Raw genomic sequence first — 16,184 nt, forward strand, 5'->3', positions numbered from 1 at the left:
TTGACACGATAACGTCTCACAGCCCACATTAAGCTCTGCTGTTCCCAAGCCAACTGGTAACTTCGTCAGTGGCGAAACGTTTTATTTACAGAGTATTTCCTCTGACATAAGGTGATGCCCGTGTTCATTTGTGGAGAGACCCTGGTGCGCGGACAGATTCGGTCAACCTTCTGTCATGGTGTGGGGAAGCATAAGTTGTGACCATTACGAATCTTGTCATTGTCTCTGATCGCCCTACCGCCAGGCAGTGCATCTAACAGGATGTGAAATCAAGCACATTTCAGTCGTCTAATTTCCAAATTTATTACATTTGACTACCAGTTTCAGTGATTTACTACGCCATCTTCAAGCCCCTTACCGACTTGTAGGAAGTTTCCACCACGGTTCTGGGCAAAACAGGGGCCAGGACGGAGGTGGAATCTTCCTAAAAGTCGGTCAGGGGCTTGAAGATGGCGTAGTAAATCACCGAAACTGGTATTGAAATAAAATAAGTTTGGAAATTAGACGAGATAAAGATGTTTGATTTGACATCCTTTAGCGAACAGCCAAGCTCCGCAACAATCTCTGAAAAGATGGACGTATAGGTACATCTAACAGATTCTGTTGGACCATGTACTGGCTACGCACGCGTTGATGGCCATGACTTCCTTCTGACACACGATAATAGGGACCCCGCCCTGGGCGACGCCAGGGATGTCTCGCGAAGAATGGATATACGAGTAGAAGTAATGGAATGGCCACCAGTGAGTCCGACCTAGACCTCAACGAGTATGAGTGTCACGTGGTTGACAGACGTGTTCGTGTCCGCACTGTTCTACCACAGACTCTGCAAGAACTCTCAAGAACTATAATTTAGGACAGAAAGAGATGCTACAGGGTGTCGTGCGCAGATTTACAAGAAACATGCAACGCAGGCGCCAGGCCTTTATAAAAGCTCACGGAGGGCACACATGTTATTCATGCACTCAGAGTCAAACGACGAGTGCCCAGGACGACTGCATGAACGATTGTTTCCACTTGTTTTAGACACCTGCCGGATATTTCAGCAAATAAAAGAGGATGTAACAATGATTTGTTGTGTACTTAAGGTTTGAAAGAGGAAGGTGTAACTTGGTAACGTACTTCGTCCACAATTATTGCCAAGTGGAGTATGGCAGACTCTCAAAATGGTGTCCTCTAATTCTTTAGAGCAACATACCGAGTCCTCAATTATTGCTCAACAGATTATGCCCGACCTTCAAAATCATGAACCCCTAATTATTTTGAGCAGTGTATTTCGAGGTGCTTAAGGCATTATACAAAGTGGCGATCTACGCACTATGCACAGAGACGCTAAATCTATGCCTGAGCGTTCGTCAAAGCAGGAATGTCTGCATGCGTTTCTGTTAACACGGCTGTTGTGTCATCGAAGATGGGAGGATCACGGCATACTGTCCATCGCGGATGTTAACACTTCGTCTCCGAGAATGTTGAAATAAACATCCTGGCTCTTGTTCAAAATAACCTCAGTGAGTGGAGCCAAGTTATGCTATGAAGGAGTTCTGAACACACACATACAGTAGATTACACGTCTCACATGCCGCCGTTGTACTCGACAATTTGCATCTTTTGAAGAGAGTCAGTAATGGCTTCTTGTCGGAGCACACAAACGCGCCCTAAGTCCGCCACTGTGCAGTTTCAGTATCGTTTTGACCACTGACGAGGAGCGGATTTGTTTGCCGCTGTGAGAAATGGCCCTTTCCGAGATTCCCTATTCCAAATATCCACTGCGTGCAGTTTTCTTTCGCATTGTTTCTTTGTAAATTTGTTGAGATTGACCGGCACACTTTAACCGCAGTAATTCCAGCCGAGCTGCAAAAAATATCATTGACAAAGTCATCCCCGATCGCTGTCGGTTAGGATCGTTTTACGAGCACTGATCTTATGTTGTGTTACTGTGGTTGGGAGTCGTATAACTTTCCTTGTAGGCACGTTAAACAGCGTTCTTAAGCCAAAAAACCTGGCAATTTCATTCTCGGTGTGGCCACGGGCACGTCCAAACGGAGTATCTCCCTCTAGACATTCTGTCAAGTACTCGCGTCAATTTGTCTTCTATATGGAAAGTAGCCGTACGAGTAGAGGACAGGATGATAGGACATGTGTTGCGTTCTACACGTACACCCACTATTTGCAACGGTGGTGGAGGATCATCAGATCACGAAATACCAGTAATGCACTATCTATAGTGCTATACTGATCAGTGCGATCATTTAAGAAGATGAAAAAAATTTGTCCTGTGGTCTTATATGAGAAATTGAATAATACTCGTACATCTCTGGCGTTGAGCTTTGCCTGTTAAACATAAGAAAATCCACGTCTAACGAAACCATCGGTAGATACGACTTTAAAGTAAGCCTAGCTTCGACAGTTCAGCCTAAACTATTTCCTCAATCTAATTTAGGCAGTAACTGAGCTCTATAGTCTAACTGGTACTGGCAGCGGCACGTTCGAGGCTTAACCACAAAGCGATGTCTCCTTCTTTTTTATTTTCATTTTACAAGAAAATTAAATGTCTTGTCCATAGGATGAAAGCTACAATACCTGCGATTAATTCGTCGCTTTTCTATATAATCATTTTTTTTGTTCACAGTTGTTTTCCAGCTTGACTCAAGAGCACGTGTATCTGTGCGCTGCTACCTCAGCCACTGGCGTACGGAATTTTTCAGCGTCTCCACATCTTCAGAGTGATGCCTCCGAAGAGTATCATTGAGTGGGCCGAAGAGAAAGAAGTCTGATTTGATGCAATTCAGGACGGTCAACATTTTTGGCGCCCAGCGTGTATAAATCTTGGAGTAGCCCACGTTTTCGTTACAGGCTTGTCGCACTGCCTTTACAGTCAGCTGATTCGTGACACAATACATCTGTTGTTATCGAGCGGTCGTCACGAATAGTTCGGTCGACACGCTTACGTAAAGCCTTTGCGGCCCCTTGTCGCCCGCAGACCCGCCACCTTTGTTTGCGCTTCATTTTCTCTACAGCGACGATCGCATCATCTAACGATTGTACCTTGTCAACATATCTTCTTCAGCCTATGTGATTGTAGAATGGAATTAAGTCACAGAATGCACTCGCATACGTGCGTGAATGTCAGAAATTTTCTAAACTTATACACTGCGGCCATCCATTGATGTAGGACGCTGTTGCTGTAGTGGACAGTAGAAGGAGGTTTGTGGTGGCACGCCAGTTTCTACACTACCGCTTTAATGAAGGAAAAAAAAGTAATCTGAGGCATTACTTTCTGAGTGTCCCCTGCAATGTTAGATACACGCGCTACCCGGCGTTCGACACTGTTTGCGGAGTACGTTCGTTGGTCCTAAGTGTTGCATTTGGCATCTACTGCTTCCGGGTAAATTTTGGTCGATTCTGTGCTTTAACTGGTCTGGCAGACGCAAAGCTGCACGCCGACTGAACCACACCTCCAGTGGTTCTGGACTACAAGCGCCCTCCGTTGCGGCATTTTAGATCAGCGGGCGGCTACACAGTCCATTCGCACTTGGACCCTATTTACTTCGTATTGCTACAGAGACAATGCCCAGCAGCGGCTCCAACATCATCATTTGTGCTCTAGGTCAGAGAGCCCCATCCTTGTTGGCACTGAGAGCTGTACTTACTTCTTGCTGCATTATTTGTAATGAGTCTTCGATCGCTTGGAGAAATACAAGTTAAGTAAATCTTATGTTTGCTGTGTTCACTTGTTGACGAATCGTTTCTATCCTTTCCTACAATAACCGTCGCCACATCACTCTGTAGCCCCCGTCTTCTCACCGGTGTGAATGAAGTCGTGCAAAATAGATTTTCGCGCCAAACCCGTCTCTTGTTATTATTATTATTGGGATTTACTACATCTGATATATTCGCTTCCTCAATGTGGAACGAATGTCAGTAACTTCGTTGTGTAGGCTACAATTAATATCCTAAACACAAAATTTACTTGGTGGTACATACCACGTCGGAGGCGGCGCTGAACTGCTTGTGCACAAGACTCTCAATTGCGAGCCACTTGATAGGACGGTTCTCGTTGTCTCCGAGGCAGTAGTAGTCCGTGGGGAACAGGTCCCGCGACAGCGCGTTGTCTGTGAGGCGCACGCGCAGCTTCTCGTCCAGTCTGCAGGCAGAAAAGGCAGAGGGCGGCTCAGCACAAGCAGGACTCGGGAAGGTTTAGGTTTTCGACATCAGGTTGTGTCTATTTCCATTTTACTATTATTTTATTTGCAACGTCGGATCGCCTGTGTAAACATTCTCAAGTAAAACATTCTACTCGTTAACTACTTAGGTTAAGGGTTTCCAGGGCCCACAGCTGACGGATTAAACATTTTACTTTGGTATGCACAAGCAGCTGAATAGCTGCAGTACTCAAAATAAAAATAAAACAGAAATATAGAACAGCAGGTGTAGCAACCTCTTTCTTCCAAAAAGTTTATCACGGCTGTGACCTCGTTATAACCAAAATTTTTGACTCAGGAAGATAAAATGTTAGGAATAATAGGAACAGCTGGTTCGCGGTTTTGATCTTATGTGAGTAACAGGAAGCATGGTGTATCATATAAAGTTTTTCACTCAGGATTTCAAGCCATCAGATGGGGTGTACCACAAGGTTCCATTCTGGGTCTTTCATTTTCATACTGATATTGTGGTGCAGTTTAAGACTGATTTGAATAAGTTTTACGTTGGGCAGTTCCTTCAACGCCACTGAAGAATATCTTCACGGAGACTCTTAAATTTAATTTTTTAATATAATTTATAATGAGAATTAGCCCTTAAGTACCATACTGTTAAATAATTTCATTGTATTGCACCTAAATTACATACATCACACGTAGATCTTCGAGTTCTTTCCACATCCAAGCGCAGTTCCTTGTGAAATCCTTGAACAAATGGAATAGTTTCCTCAAAAAATGTAGGTCTAATACCGAGTCTGTTAAAGTGTATGCAGCTGGAACCATACAGCTCGTTAATATTCAACTTGAGTCCTATGTATAGTGCACTCTGCAGACTAACGATGCGCCCTTAATTGCTTTTTACGTATGTATGCAAATATGACACAAGATCACTGGGAATTAGATGTGTACGAAGATTACTCGGTTATACTAACATTTTTAATGCGACTGTATTAACGTATTCCTATTTTTTTTAATGATGATAGGTAGCACTTTATCATATTAAACTAAAATATTTAGTTGACATATATCAGCCCCGTCTTTGTGTCCTAGATTCAATGACACAGTAAGAACGTTACCACTGCTGTAAATACCTTGTGTGACTCGTTTGCTTTATCTTATGATATTTTTCGTGAGAATGTTAAGCAAAAGTTGTTGCATTGATAGTCAGACATACATATGTATGTCACATGTTTCTTCGTTGCTACCCCACGTTGAACGGTTGATACAAGATTGTTGCTAATAAACGCTTATTTCATCATAAGCTCTCGTTAGTTTTGAACTACGGTGTTTATCAAATTACAATCGCTGATGGTAAGAGACGACCACATTCCTACAGGGTAACATTATTATGAGACCACTACCTTTGTAGCAAACAAGAATGCTGCAATTTATGTTCATCGATTACAATTTTCCTACAATTGTACTAATGCACTAATGCTTTATGTTTATTTTTAGTCGTCTGTCTTCCGATTGGTTGGATGAGGCCAGCCACGAGTTCCTCTCTTGTGTCAACCTCATTTCAGAGTACCACTTGGATCCTACATCCTTAGTTATTTGCCGGCTGTATTGCGGTCTCTCTCCTGTCCTGCCCTTTTCAATCGGAGTATTTCGTTCTTCGTCTTCCAAGCTTGTTTTTCCTTATTGTACATGTTTCACGTATATTATCCATGTTTTCCTGTTTTTTATACTTACTCCGCTCAAAATTTTCGAACATCTCTCTCAGTTACACATTGTCGAAAGATTTTTATAGGTCGACAGTCATTTTATTTTACTTTTACTTTTATTTATTTCTTTATTTTTTCAAGTGTTTCTTTCATTAAGTGTGGCAACGTCAGTACTCCTTACCTGGTGTCTTCGCCTTTCCGAAAGCAAAAGTGATCGTCATCTAACTGAGCCTCAATTTTCATTTCCATTCTTCTGCACATTATTCCTTTTAGCAACTTTGACATGTGGGCTGTTAAGGTAACTGTGCTATAGTTCTCACACTTATTTACGTTTACTATCTTCAGAATTATGTGAATAGTGTTTTTCTGAAAGTATGATGGTATGTCTATACTCTCTTTGGTTCTACTCATCCATTTCAGTAATTTCTTCCCATTTCATCCAGTGATTTTAGAAATTCCGTACGCATTCCTCCCACGTTATTTGGTCGCAAGTCTTCCAAACGTCATCAAATAGCCTTCAATTCGTAAAGACCTTCAGCGTACTTCTTCCGCTCCGTCCTCAGTGTTTGACACAGGAATTCCTCCTGAAGTTTTCATACTAACACCTCTGTTTTTCAACGAAGGTTGTGGCCCGCCCCCGGTAGCTGAGTGCTCAGCGCGATAGAATGCCAATCCTAAGCATCCAGGTTCCATTACCGGTTGGGTCGGAGATATTCTCTGCTCAGGGACTGTGTGTTGTGTTGCCCTAATCATAATGATTTCCTCCCCATCGACGCGCAAGTCGCCGAAGTGGTGTCAGATCGAAAGACTTGCACCTGGCGAACGGCCTACCCGACGGCAGGCGCTAGTCACACGATATTTACATTTTACCGAAGATTGATTTGACTGTTCCGTGTACTGAATCAATTCTAATTATGATCATTATAATAAACGAGAAGCACTATATTGTTTTGTTCAACAGAATCCTGTAGAACATAAGCGATATAGTACTGTACATTTATTATAATTCTTCTCTACCAAGAATAGAGGGAAGAATTAGTTAACACGATGAAATATCGTTTCCTATTTCATCATATCTTTCCAGTGGCCACTTCGACTTCACTTCTTTGCACTCCCTATTTATTTCATTCGTAACTGAGTTACATACTTATATTTCTGTCTTTCCCTAAACCATGTGTATTTCCTCTTTCCGTAGATCAATTTAAGTGTATCATCTATTACTCAAGGTTTCTTCACCATTACCTTAGTTGTGCTTAGGTTTGTCTGAACAGTTTCTGTAGCTACCATTTTTAGAAATTCCCACTCCTCCTCAGCTGAACTGCCTGCCTTGACATTCATTATGGCAATATCCCATGTATTAGGGAACTTCAAATGCATCCTTCGTCAGTACTTCAGTATCCTTGTTCTCGCCACACTGATTCTATCGGACGAATGTCTGAAACGTCAGCCTTCTCTTGGTACGAGGGGCTTTCAACAAGTAATGTAACACATTTTTTCTTGGCAAATTCCGGTTCACAAATGCGGAATTTGTTGTGAGAGATCGTGAAATATCCATGCATCAGCCCCTATGGTTTCGTTACTTGCAGATTGGTGGCGGCGCTATACGAAGCCTTCGAAATGGCTTCCTTAACGGAAGTTCGTTCCAGGCAGATAACTTTCAATGAGTCCCTTTCGCGGAAAACCAGAGCATCGCAGATATTTGTATGTGCCTGCAAAATGTGTACGGAGACCTAGCAGTGGACAAAAGCATGGTGAGTCGTTGGGCGACTCGTCATCATCGCTACAAAGTCGCGCAAACCTGTCCGATCTCATGCGTACCTGCCGCCAGTACACAACCTCAGTAAATAAACGACTTCACCGTGCTCATCGCCACAACCCTGCAAACAGACTTTCCGTTACAAAGCAAGGCCTCAATAAAGTCTGCACACCCGAGAGGAGCTCACAAAAGTTGAGTGAACTGTTATTCCTCATCCATCCTACAGTCCGGATTATTGTGACGTTATTAATGCTGCAAAACGTTGTCTCCTTTGTCCACAACTAGCGTGGTACCGTGCGGGCACACACGCCCTACCAGTAAGGTGGTATAAGGCCGCCGCATTCATCGGAGATTGTGTTACTAAACGGCGTTTTGTAGCCAAAAGAGTGGGGAACAATAGGGTGTATAGAAAGCCTGACTAAAACCGACCTTATCTCAGAAAAAAAGTGTTGCATTACTTATTGAACACCCCATGTAAATGGTGATTTGAGTCTGCATCTGCTGTCTTTATGTTCTGATTATGACGTCATGACCTGAACAATTGTAGTTTGCGGTCGATTCTTATTTCATCAGTGAACAACCAAGGGCATTTCAAGTACGAGGCAGGCACCAGTATTCCTGTCGCTCCGTGGGAACCAATCTTTATGAGAAGTTACGGTTTGCTACAGAAATATCGAGTACTGATTCGTGTTGTCATAACTCTGTTTTCATATCGTGCGGAGGCTCTTGATGAAATTGATTTTGTGAACTCCACCGTCGAACGTTCGGTGAGGTCACGTACGACTTTGAATGCAAACCACACCTAAAAAAAGAAAAATAAAAAAAGAAAAAAAAGAAACACACAGTACTTCAGGGGTAGCTTTTCCATCATCCCAACAGCGCGATAGGCAGATTTAGTACAGAGTCGAGAAACAGTGTCTGCACCGGTCTTTCGTCGTACTACCATTACTTTGTAAAGTTTGGTTTTGGGAATAGTTCAGTGAGCATATGCTACTCATACAGGAAACTTTAGTCCTAAATGACATCGTAATTCCCTGACTACCTTCCCAGGACTCCAGTAGTTTGTCGGTGCACATTAAACCATTGCTACATGACACAATCCGAGATACAAGCTGCAGAATATGCGGCGATCTACACATGGCTGTGCTATATCGGTTCAGGAGCAAGATCGCAGGAAGTGCTTCCATCTTAAAACATTACTTGAAACCTTGCATTTAAATGACAATCTTGTTTTTATTCAAGTAGCAGAACGTAAGCTAGACATGTCTGTCTATTTCATAATCTTGTACTATGCTGGTATATCTGCAGTTATTATTATTATTATTATTATTATTATTATTATTATTATTATTATGTTACATTAGCCACTACCGAAACCCTTTAGAGAACACACTGTCGGATAAAAAATGGTACACCTGGAAAGACAACATCTACATTGATCCTAGAACGGCATATGCCACCTGAAGTATGATAATGTTTTCAACGTCGTCCGCGAACTGATAGCGTAGCGGCAGATCTACCAGTGTGACATTTGTGTATGTCCTTTATTAGGGAATTCTCGCAGCGAAAAAGCTCAGTGTGACACATAAGTGAGAAGCAAGCAGACAACCACGTTAGATATATGTACTCGTGCTTCATAAGAACAACTGAGCTAGTCTGAAAGAGATCAAATAATGGTGCAGCGAGTTGCGACAGGGTTCTTTCGGAGAATTGGCACAGAGGTTGGACGTACTGCGTCAGTTGTGCAACGATCCTGGTATCAACGGTCACAGCAACTGAGCTAGTCTGAAAGAGATCAAATAATGGTGCACCGAGTTGCGACAGGGTTCTTTCGAAGAATTGTCACAGAGGTTGGACGTGCTGTGTCAGTTGTGGAACGATCCTGGTATCAACGGTCACGCGAACACGCGATGATATAATGGTGCACCGAGTTGCGACAGGGTTCTTTCGAAGAATTGGCACAGAGGTTGGACGTGCTGTGTCAGTTGTGCAACGATCCTGATATCAACGGTCACGCGAACACGCAATGATAAAATGGTGCACCGAGTTGCGACAAGGTTCTTTCGAAGAATTGGCACAGAGGTTGGACGTGCTGTGTCAGTTGTGCAACGATCCTGGTATCAACGGTCACGCGAACACGCGATGATATTCTTATTCCGTAGACGAGGCTCTGGACGCCGAGACAGCACAGACGCCAACCGAGATTGTCGCATCGCAAGGACAGGAGTGGTAGATCTTACAGCTACCCCGACGTGTCAGCACCAACTGTTGCGGATGGGTTGTTGGCTGTTGGACTACGGGCACGCACACCTACAGCTAGTCTTCCACTTACTCCACAACATCGACGTGTACGGCTCGACTAGTTCCATCAAAGGATCACTTGGATGACTGAATGGCGATCCGTTGTCTTCAGAGATGAAAGAGATTTTGCATGCACGCAAGTGTCAAACGTTTGCGCGTAAGCCGTAGACCTGATGAGAGCTGTTCCGTAGAGAGCATTCATCCAAGACATACTGGCCATGTCCTGGGCTCTGTGGTCTGGGACCCGATAATCTACAACCCTCGTTCACCTTTGATATTTGGGCAGGGGACGCTGCTAGCACTCGATACGTGATGAGTGTTGTTGGACCCGCTCCTTTGCCGTTCTTCCAACAGGAAGGGGATGTGTTGTTCCAACCATATAATGCTCGCCCACTCACTGCCTGTGAAACTCAACGTCCTCTGCAAGACATGCAGCAACTACCCTGGCCAGCACGATCTCCGAACTTCTCTTCAATTGAACTCTTGTTGGACATGATGGGACCAGCAGTGACTCGTGCGACTTGTCAACCAACATCACTTACAGAACTAAGTGAACAGGTCGAGAAGATGTGGCATAACGTATCCCAGGACAGTATTCGCCATCTGTATGATCGACTGGATGCCAGATTCAGCACCTGAATTGCTACCTGTGGAGACTACACCACGTACTGATACGGGTATTGCAGAATGGGTCGATACCGCGTGACTCAGAACCGCTTGTACTATTCATCTGTCAATGTAATCATTTCATGTATTCTATATGCGCTACTGCAACAATAAATCTTGAGAGAAATTGAAACCTTTAAAACGGTTTACTAACTTTTTTCGCGGCTGTGTATGTATTGTTTTGTCTCAGTGATGTTGTTACCTACGGCTACACTTTATCTAGCGGAAATGGCATACTGTAATCCTGTAAGTCACATACCAAGTCTGTCACATGGTATAGATTCACATTGTCTTTCATTACATAATACGATGAGAGACTACATTCTTTCCGCCGCTTTTGAACACAGTTTCTGTCCCGTGTTTACTATTAAAAAGAATGGTTCAAATGGCTCTGAGCAGGACGGGACTTAACTTCTGAGGTCATCAGTCCCCTAGAACTTAGAACTACTTAAACTTAACTAACCTAACGACATCACACACATACATGCCCGAGGCAGGATTCGAACCTGTGACCGTAGTGCTCTCGCGATTTCAGACTGTAGCGCCTAGAACTGCTCGGCCATCCCGGCCGGCTGTTTACTATCCAAGAGTACGTAAAGCCTTAGTGCTTCTGTCTTCGTTTCGCTGGCACTCAATGAAATGGGTAAAAAACTACAGTGTGTCAGATTCAAGATATCGAGACCTCTTACTCCAGACGTTTTGCAGAAATTTCTATACCTCAAGGCCTGCCACCTAATCTCTTGCTATACCAGTACCATAAACGTGATGACAATCCCGTACAACGTGACCAGGTATACTTACTGCATCACAGTAACAGCCGTTGTTCTTCTACCAATCCTCTGCAGGGAAGTGAGATGTAATCTACGTTACGAAAAGAACTGGACCAGCCTAATAAATGGCCCGGTAAGTGATATCTGCAATATCTCATTGGAACCAGAATTATAGTGGTGTAGTCTCTCACTGTATCTGAAGATTTCCATTTCAACGTCCAGTCTCTGAAAATTATGTTCCTAATTTTTCATGAGTTTTTTTCTGGCGAGTGCTAAATATTTGTGGTTCTATTCGAAGTTGCTAATCGAAATTGTGCGCCCGTTAATGAAGTCTGGAGGTCTTTGTTTTCTCTCCTCTCTGTCCGGCCAGGCCTTGGAAGGGCCAACGGTATCGACCGGCCGCCGTGTCATCCTCAGCCCATAGGCGTCACTGGATGCGGATATGGAGGGGCATGTGGTCAGCACACCGGTCTCTCTGCCGTATGTCAGTTTACGAGACTGGAGACGCTACTTCTCAATCACGTAGCTCCTCAGATTGCCTCACAAGGGCTGAGTGCACTCCACTTGCCAACAGCGCTCGGCAGACCGGATGATCACCCATCCAACTGCTAGCCCAGCCCGACAGCTCTTAACTGCGGTGATCTGATGGGAACCGGTGTTACTACTGCGGCGAAACCGTTGGTCACGTCTTTGCTGGCAGTGTCAAAATGCTACACCACGGAAACCCTACTATGCATCGTATTTTGTTCACTGAAGGAGCGGATTTGAGAAACTGCAAATAATTGGCACAAATACATTGACTGTAGCCTGCAGCTGGCCCTCTCCAACTGTATATGCTAAGACTTTAAGGCAAATAAAGGGTTACAATTTCGGTTAAGTGCAGGAGCAAATGCGTTTGGTCAGGCATATGAGTTTTTGGGTAAAAGACTGAATAATTTTGCGTAAGTATAAGCTCAGAAACGTGACTTAGACCACGAATTTGCGCTCATTAACTACAAATCATAAAGAATGTAAGTACCCATAGTCAAATTGAAGAACAATTTTTTCGAAACCCCTTAGTTACCTCTCACTCTGACGCCAAAATTTAAAATTTTGCTCTAAGGTACCTAAAACATTCCTTTGTAACGGTGCAAAAGCGTGACGCCCTACGATGGCAGCCTCGCGCTCGGCTACACTGCAAAAATCTAGGTGCTGACACAGGCGAAATAAAGGTCACAATCCAGAAGTTCATGTGAGCTATAACGTGCGTTAATGATGTCATATTGGCACCAGATTTCATCACAATTCTGCCCAACACCACGGTGGACGTGTCAAATGATGGTAACGTCGTCACAGCCACTCTTACCCACAATTCACACATTTTTGGCCGTCTCTCCGACGGAGGTCAGATACGCGACACCCAGTGTTGAAAATACGTAGTTTTCTTAGGGGCGGCCGAGGAGAAGTATTTCAGACGCCCCGCCACTGAGAATCGACACAAAAAGGCCTCAATGAAACCACCTCTCTTCTTGGGGCGTTCATTTCCACACATTTCGCGGTCGAAAACGACTGTTCGCTGTGGGATGAGCAACAGGAAAATTTTGTTGATAACCGTTGATACCACTGACATCCTCCGATGTTTCAACACTTATCTTAGGACACTGTGGTCTTCTAACCCGCTGAACGTGATCTAACCGCTTTGGAGTGTAATATGGCCGCTATTTTTACTCTTTTATACAGGGTGGAAAACTAGCAACCGTTCAAAACTATTCGACGAAATTTGAACGTGATCCGAAGCAGCAAAGGGATTTTATGCTTTGTCAGCATTTCTGTTTCGCGCCCTCCTGTGGTATGATTATGAGGAGGTGTTGGAATATCATGTACTTGAATAAAACGGCTAGGGATACCTGTATACCTGTAGGGCCTCCCGAGTGAGGGTAGGTTGGACCCTCACACCTTTGTTGAGCACTTGCAAACTGTACTTGTAGGAAATTTGAACTTAATTAAGTCTTGTGGTTGCTCTATCACCTAAAGGTAGGCAGATCGCACCTAAGGGGTTTCGAAGGGGCTGCCTAACCATCAGGCGTTACAGCAGCAACGAGGCTGTCGAAGAGAAAGATTGCTACCACTTTCGAGACGAATTTCAAGCTTAACGCGACAGATTGGCAGACAACTATGGGGTTCCGAAATGGTGATCACTTAATTTTGTTGCGTAGTGTAGTTTGGAAGCGGGAAAGCAGTGAAAAGTCAAAATTATAGAGAAAGGCAAATACTGTAATCTTTGAACAGAATTATTGAAGATGTTAACTACAGTAGATTAATGGAGACACTTGGGTGACGACTGTGAGTCATACACACTGGTTCACCTTAGCCTACATGAAAAAATAAATTTACTATAGAGAGAAAATGAAATGCTAAACAAAAATTTAGGATATCTGAAACTGTTGAAGTGTTACGGAAAACATCGCGAGGTCGCTGCTATGTATTTGTGAACATCAGGTCGTCCACAGAAGCCCACAATATAAGACATGCTAATAAACCCTCGTTTTCGCAGACCAGCTGCTAGTGGACAGATACCGTAATACTTTTGCTTAGCGAGCGGCTACGTACACGCAGTTCCTGGTTGCGATGTCCTTGTGGCAGACCCTCTGGCTGTGCAGGAAGATGACGGCCAGCGCCAGCTGGATAGCGATGTCCACGATGTCCTGCGTCAGCAGCGTGCACTGGTCCTCCGTCCGCGTGCGGCAGCTCTGCAGGAACCTACAGTCGCGCACAGTACTGTGTTACGCACTCCAACAAGGTTAATGGCAGCGGAAAGTGCCATAAACGGGACCCCCCCCTCCCGAGAAAGGATCCCCTGGCCTCTTGGCTCTGTGATCTCCTGAACTCTAGTGGGACCAAGAACAAATAGTAGTACAGGTCTCTGCCACTCTGTAGCAGAGCACACAAGTCGCCCGCTTCATTTCTCGTCTGATCGCCATTACACATTCTAACAATGGAAAAAGTTTTTACGTTGTTCTATATTTCTTTTTTTTTATTATTTCTCCTAGGTATTGGCAGGTGAGCCTCGTATGTATAACTGAACAGAAAGATTTAAGATTAATGTTTATTATCACACCATTTAATCTAGACATGGGCTTAAAAATTTATTGGTTAGGAAAAACATGCTGTAGTCACGTAAGTTGTCCCTCTACACTTGTTTTTCATGTTCAAAGTCTGCCTGTATTAGCACACTCTCTAATTCTTTTGTAATTCTCCTGCAGATACGTAGACAATAATGGCGAAAGTTGAACAAAGAAAGAGGAGTCCGTGTAAAATGACTAAAGCTGTCGATTCTGTTCAGAATAAGATGATCGATTGTAATAATGACATCGGTTAGTGATCAAAAACAACACTTTTGAGGTGTTCAGTTTGAAGTATGGTACAACTGAGGAAGCAGAAAAAATGAGATGGAGGCAAACGTACAATTTTGGGTAAAAACCTTGACGAAATGCTGGTTTAGTATTGCCATTTAGCTCTTCAAATGGCCTCATAAGGGCCGAGTCCACACCCTTTGCGGACAGCACTTGGCAGACCCGGACGATCATCTATGCAAGTGCTAGCCAAGCCCGACAGCCGTGCTTAACTTCGGTGATCTGGCGGTAATGGGTGTTACGATGATGGCAAAGCCGTCTGCCGTGACCTTCTGGAAAATGCTGTACGGTGGGCAAATCAAAAGTTTCCATTCGAGGGCCGTACAGTCCACAATGGATATGTCAGTCAGGAAAAATCGCACTGAAGCAACCATCCAACCGACGCACCAGGTTAAAGATTGAGTTAGGTAAACACGGTATACTCCTGCGAGAAAAAGTCCGTAACTGCGTGCTGCTCATCCACGTCCGACAGAAATCATCGACCCATCAGGACCTTTTCTAACGGACTGAAGGCGTGATAAGTGCATGAGGAGTGGTCAGACTATCCGGAGGCTACTCGTGTGTCTCCCACTGGAGTTGGGGAATTTCTACGTTACGACATTTGCGATAATGAGACGTGCGTCATCATGAGTGGCGGCACCCCCTATAGCGCAATTCGACAACGGCAGTTTTCGAAAGACTTGCTGCTCCATACATATTCTTCATTCTCCAGTGGATGTCTACCAGCGTTTGCCCTTCAGCAGCCAAGAAAATAATAGCAGCACGTTGGTCCTGTGTGGACGCATTTGGTGATAACTCTGGCACAGTTCACGTTCCCACGTTCACCGGACGCACGTGGGAAAGACATGAATACCACACTATTACCTATATTCTTCATTTGTGTGACCATAGTGTCCGTAGTTGCTTTTTTAATTCATTAGGTTATTTTTAATCCGTCTTTTCAACTACAAAAATGCATGATTTTTCAAAAGACGCGTTTCGCTTCATTGAGGTACGGCATCATCAGTGGTCTTTAATTAAGATTATTTACATTTTGATTTGATTTTAGATCGAAAAACAGTTGGTTAAGAATAGGTTGTTTTGCACTTACGGTGATTTCTTGGCTACTTTCTCGCTTACATCGGGAAATGCCGTCTGCTAGCACATTGCTGTTTTTTTTGTTAGACACTGATAATATTCGTCTACTTTTGAGATTTTCTGCAGTATTACGCATTTCTCACAAACAGAATACAGTTGTGTGCGTAAAAGTGTGAACCTCATGAATTATTGTCTATATGTCGGTGCCTATAACCACGCGTAGGAGTTGCTCTACGTTGTATACACGCTGCAGCAAGGGCCTCCAACGGAAACTTCGTGATCGCCCCATTTATTATACCAACTTTGAAATTAGATTAGGTCTTCTCTGATTTCATAACTTTCCAATTTTGTTTAGGGCT

At 43.8% G+C, this 16,184-nt stretch overlaps 1 protein-coding gene across 1 annotated transcript in view; it reads right to left on the reverse strand.

The window, feature by feature from the left end:
• Nucleotides 1-16,184, reverse strand: part of LOC126457405 (tyrosine-protein kinase Dnt-like) — a 233,936-nt gene that overhangs the window by 13,385 nt on the left and 204,367 nt on the right. The window contains exons 9-10 of the mRNA XM_050093674.1: nucleotides 13,946-14,095; nucleotides 3,985-4,144 (exon numbers count right to left, since the gene is read on the reverse strand). Coding sequence (XP_049949631.1) covers nucleotides 3,985-4,144; nucleotides 13,946-14,095 — 310 coding nt within the window. The remainder of the gene's footprint in view (nucleotides 1-3,984; nucleotides 4,145-13,945; nucleotides 14,096-16,184) is intronic.

This window comes from Schistocerca serialis, chromosome 1, assembly GCF_023864345.2.
Source record: "Schistocerca serialis cubense isolate TAMUIC-IGC-003099 chromosome 1, iqSchSeri2.2, whole genome shotgun sequence".
Lineage (NCBI taxonomy): Eukaryota > Metazoa > Arthropoda > Insecta > Orthoptera > Acrididae > Schistocerca > Schistocerca serialis.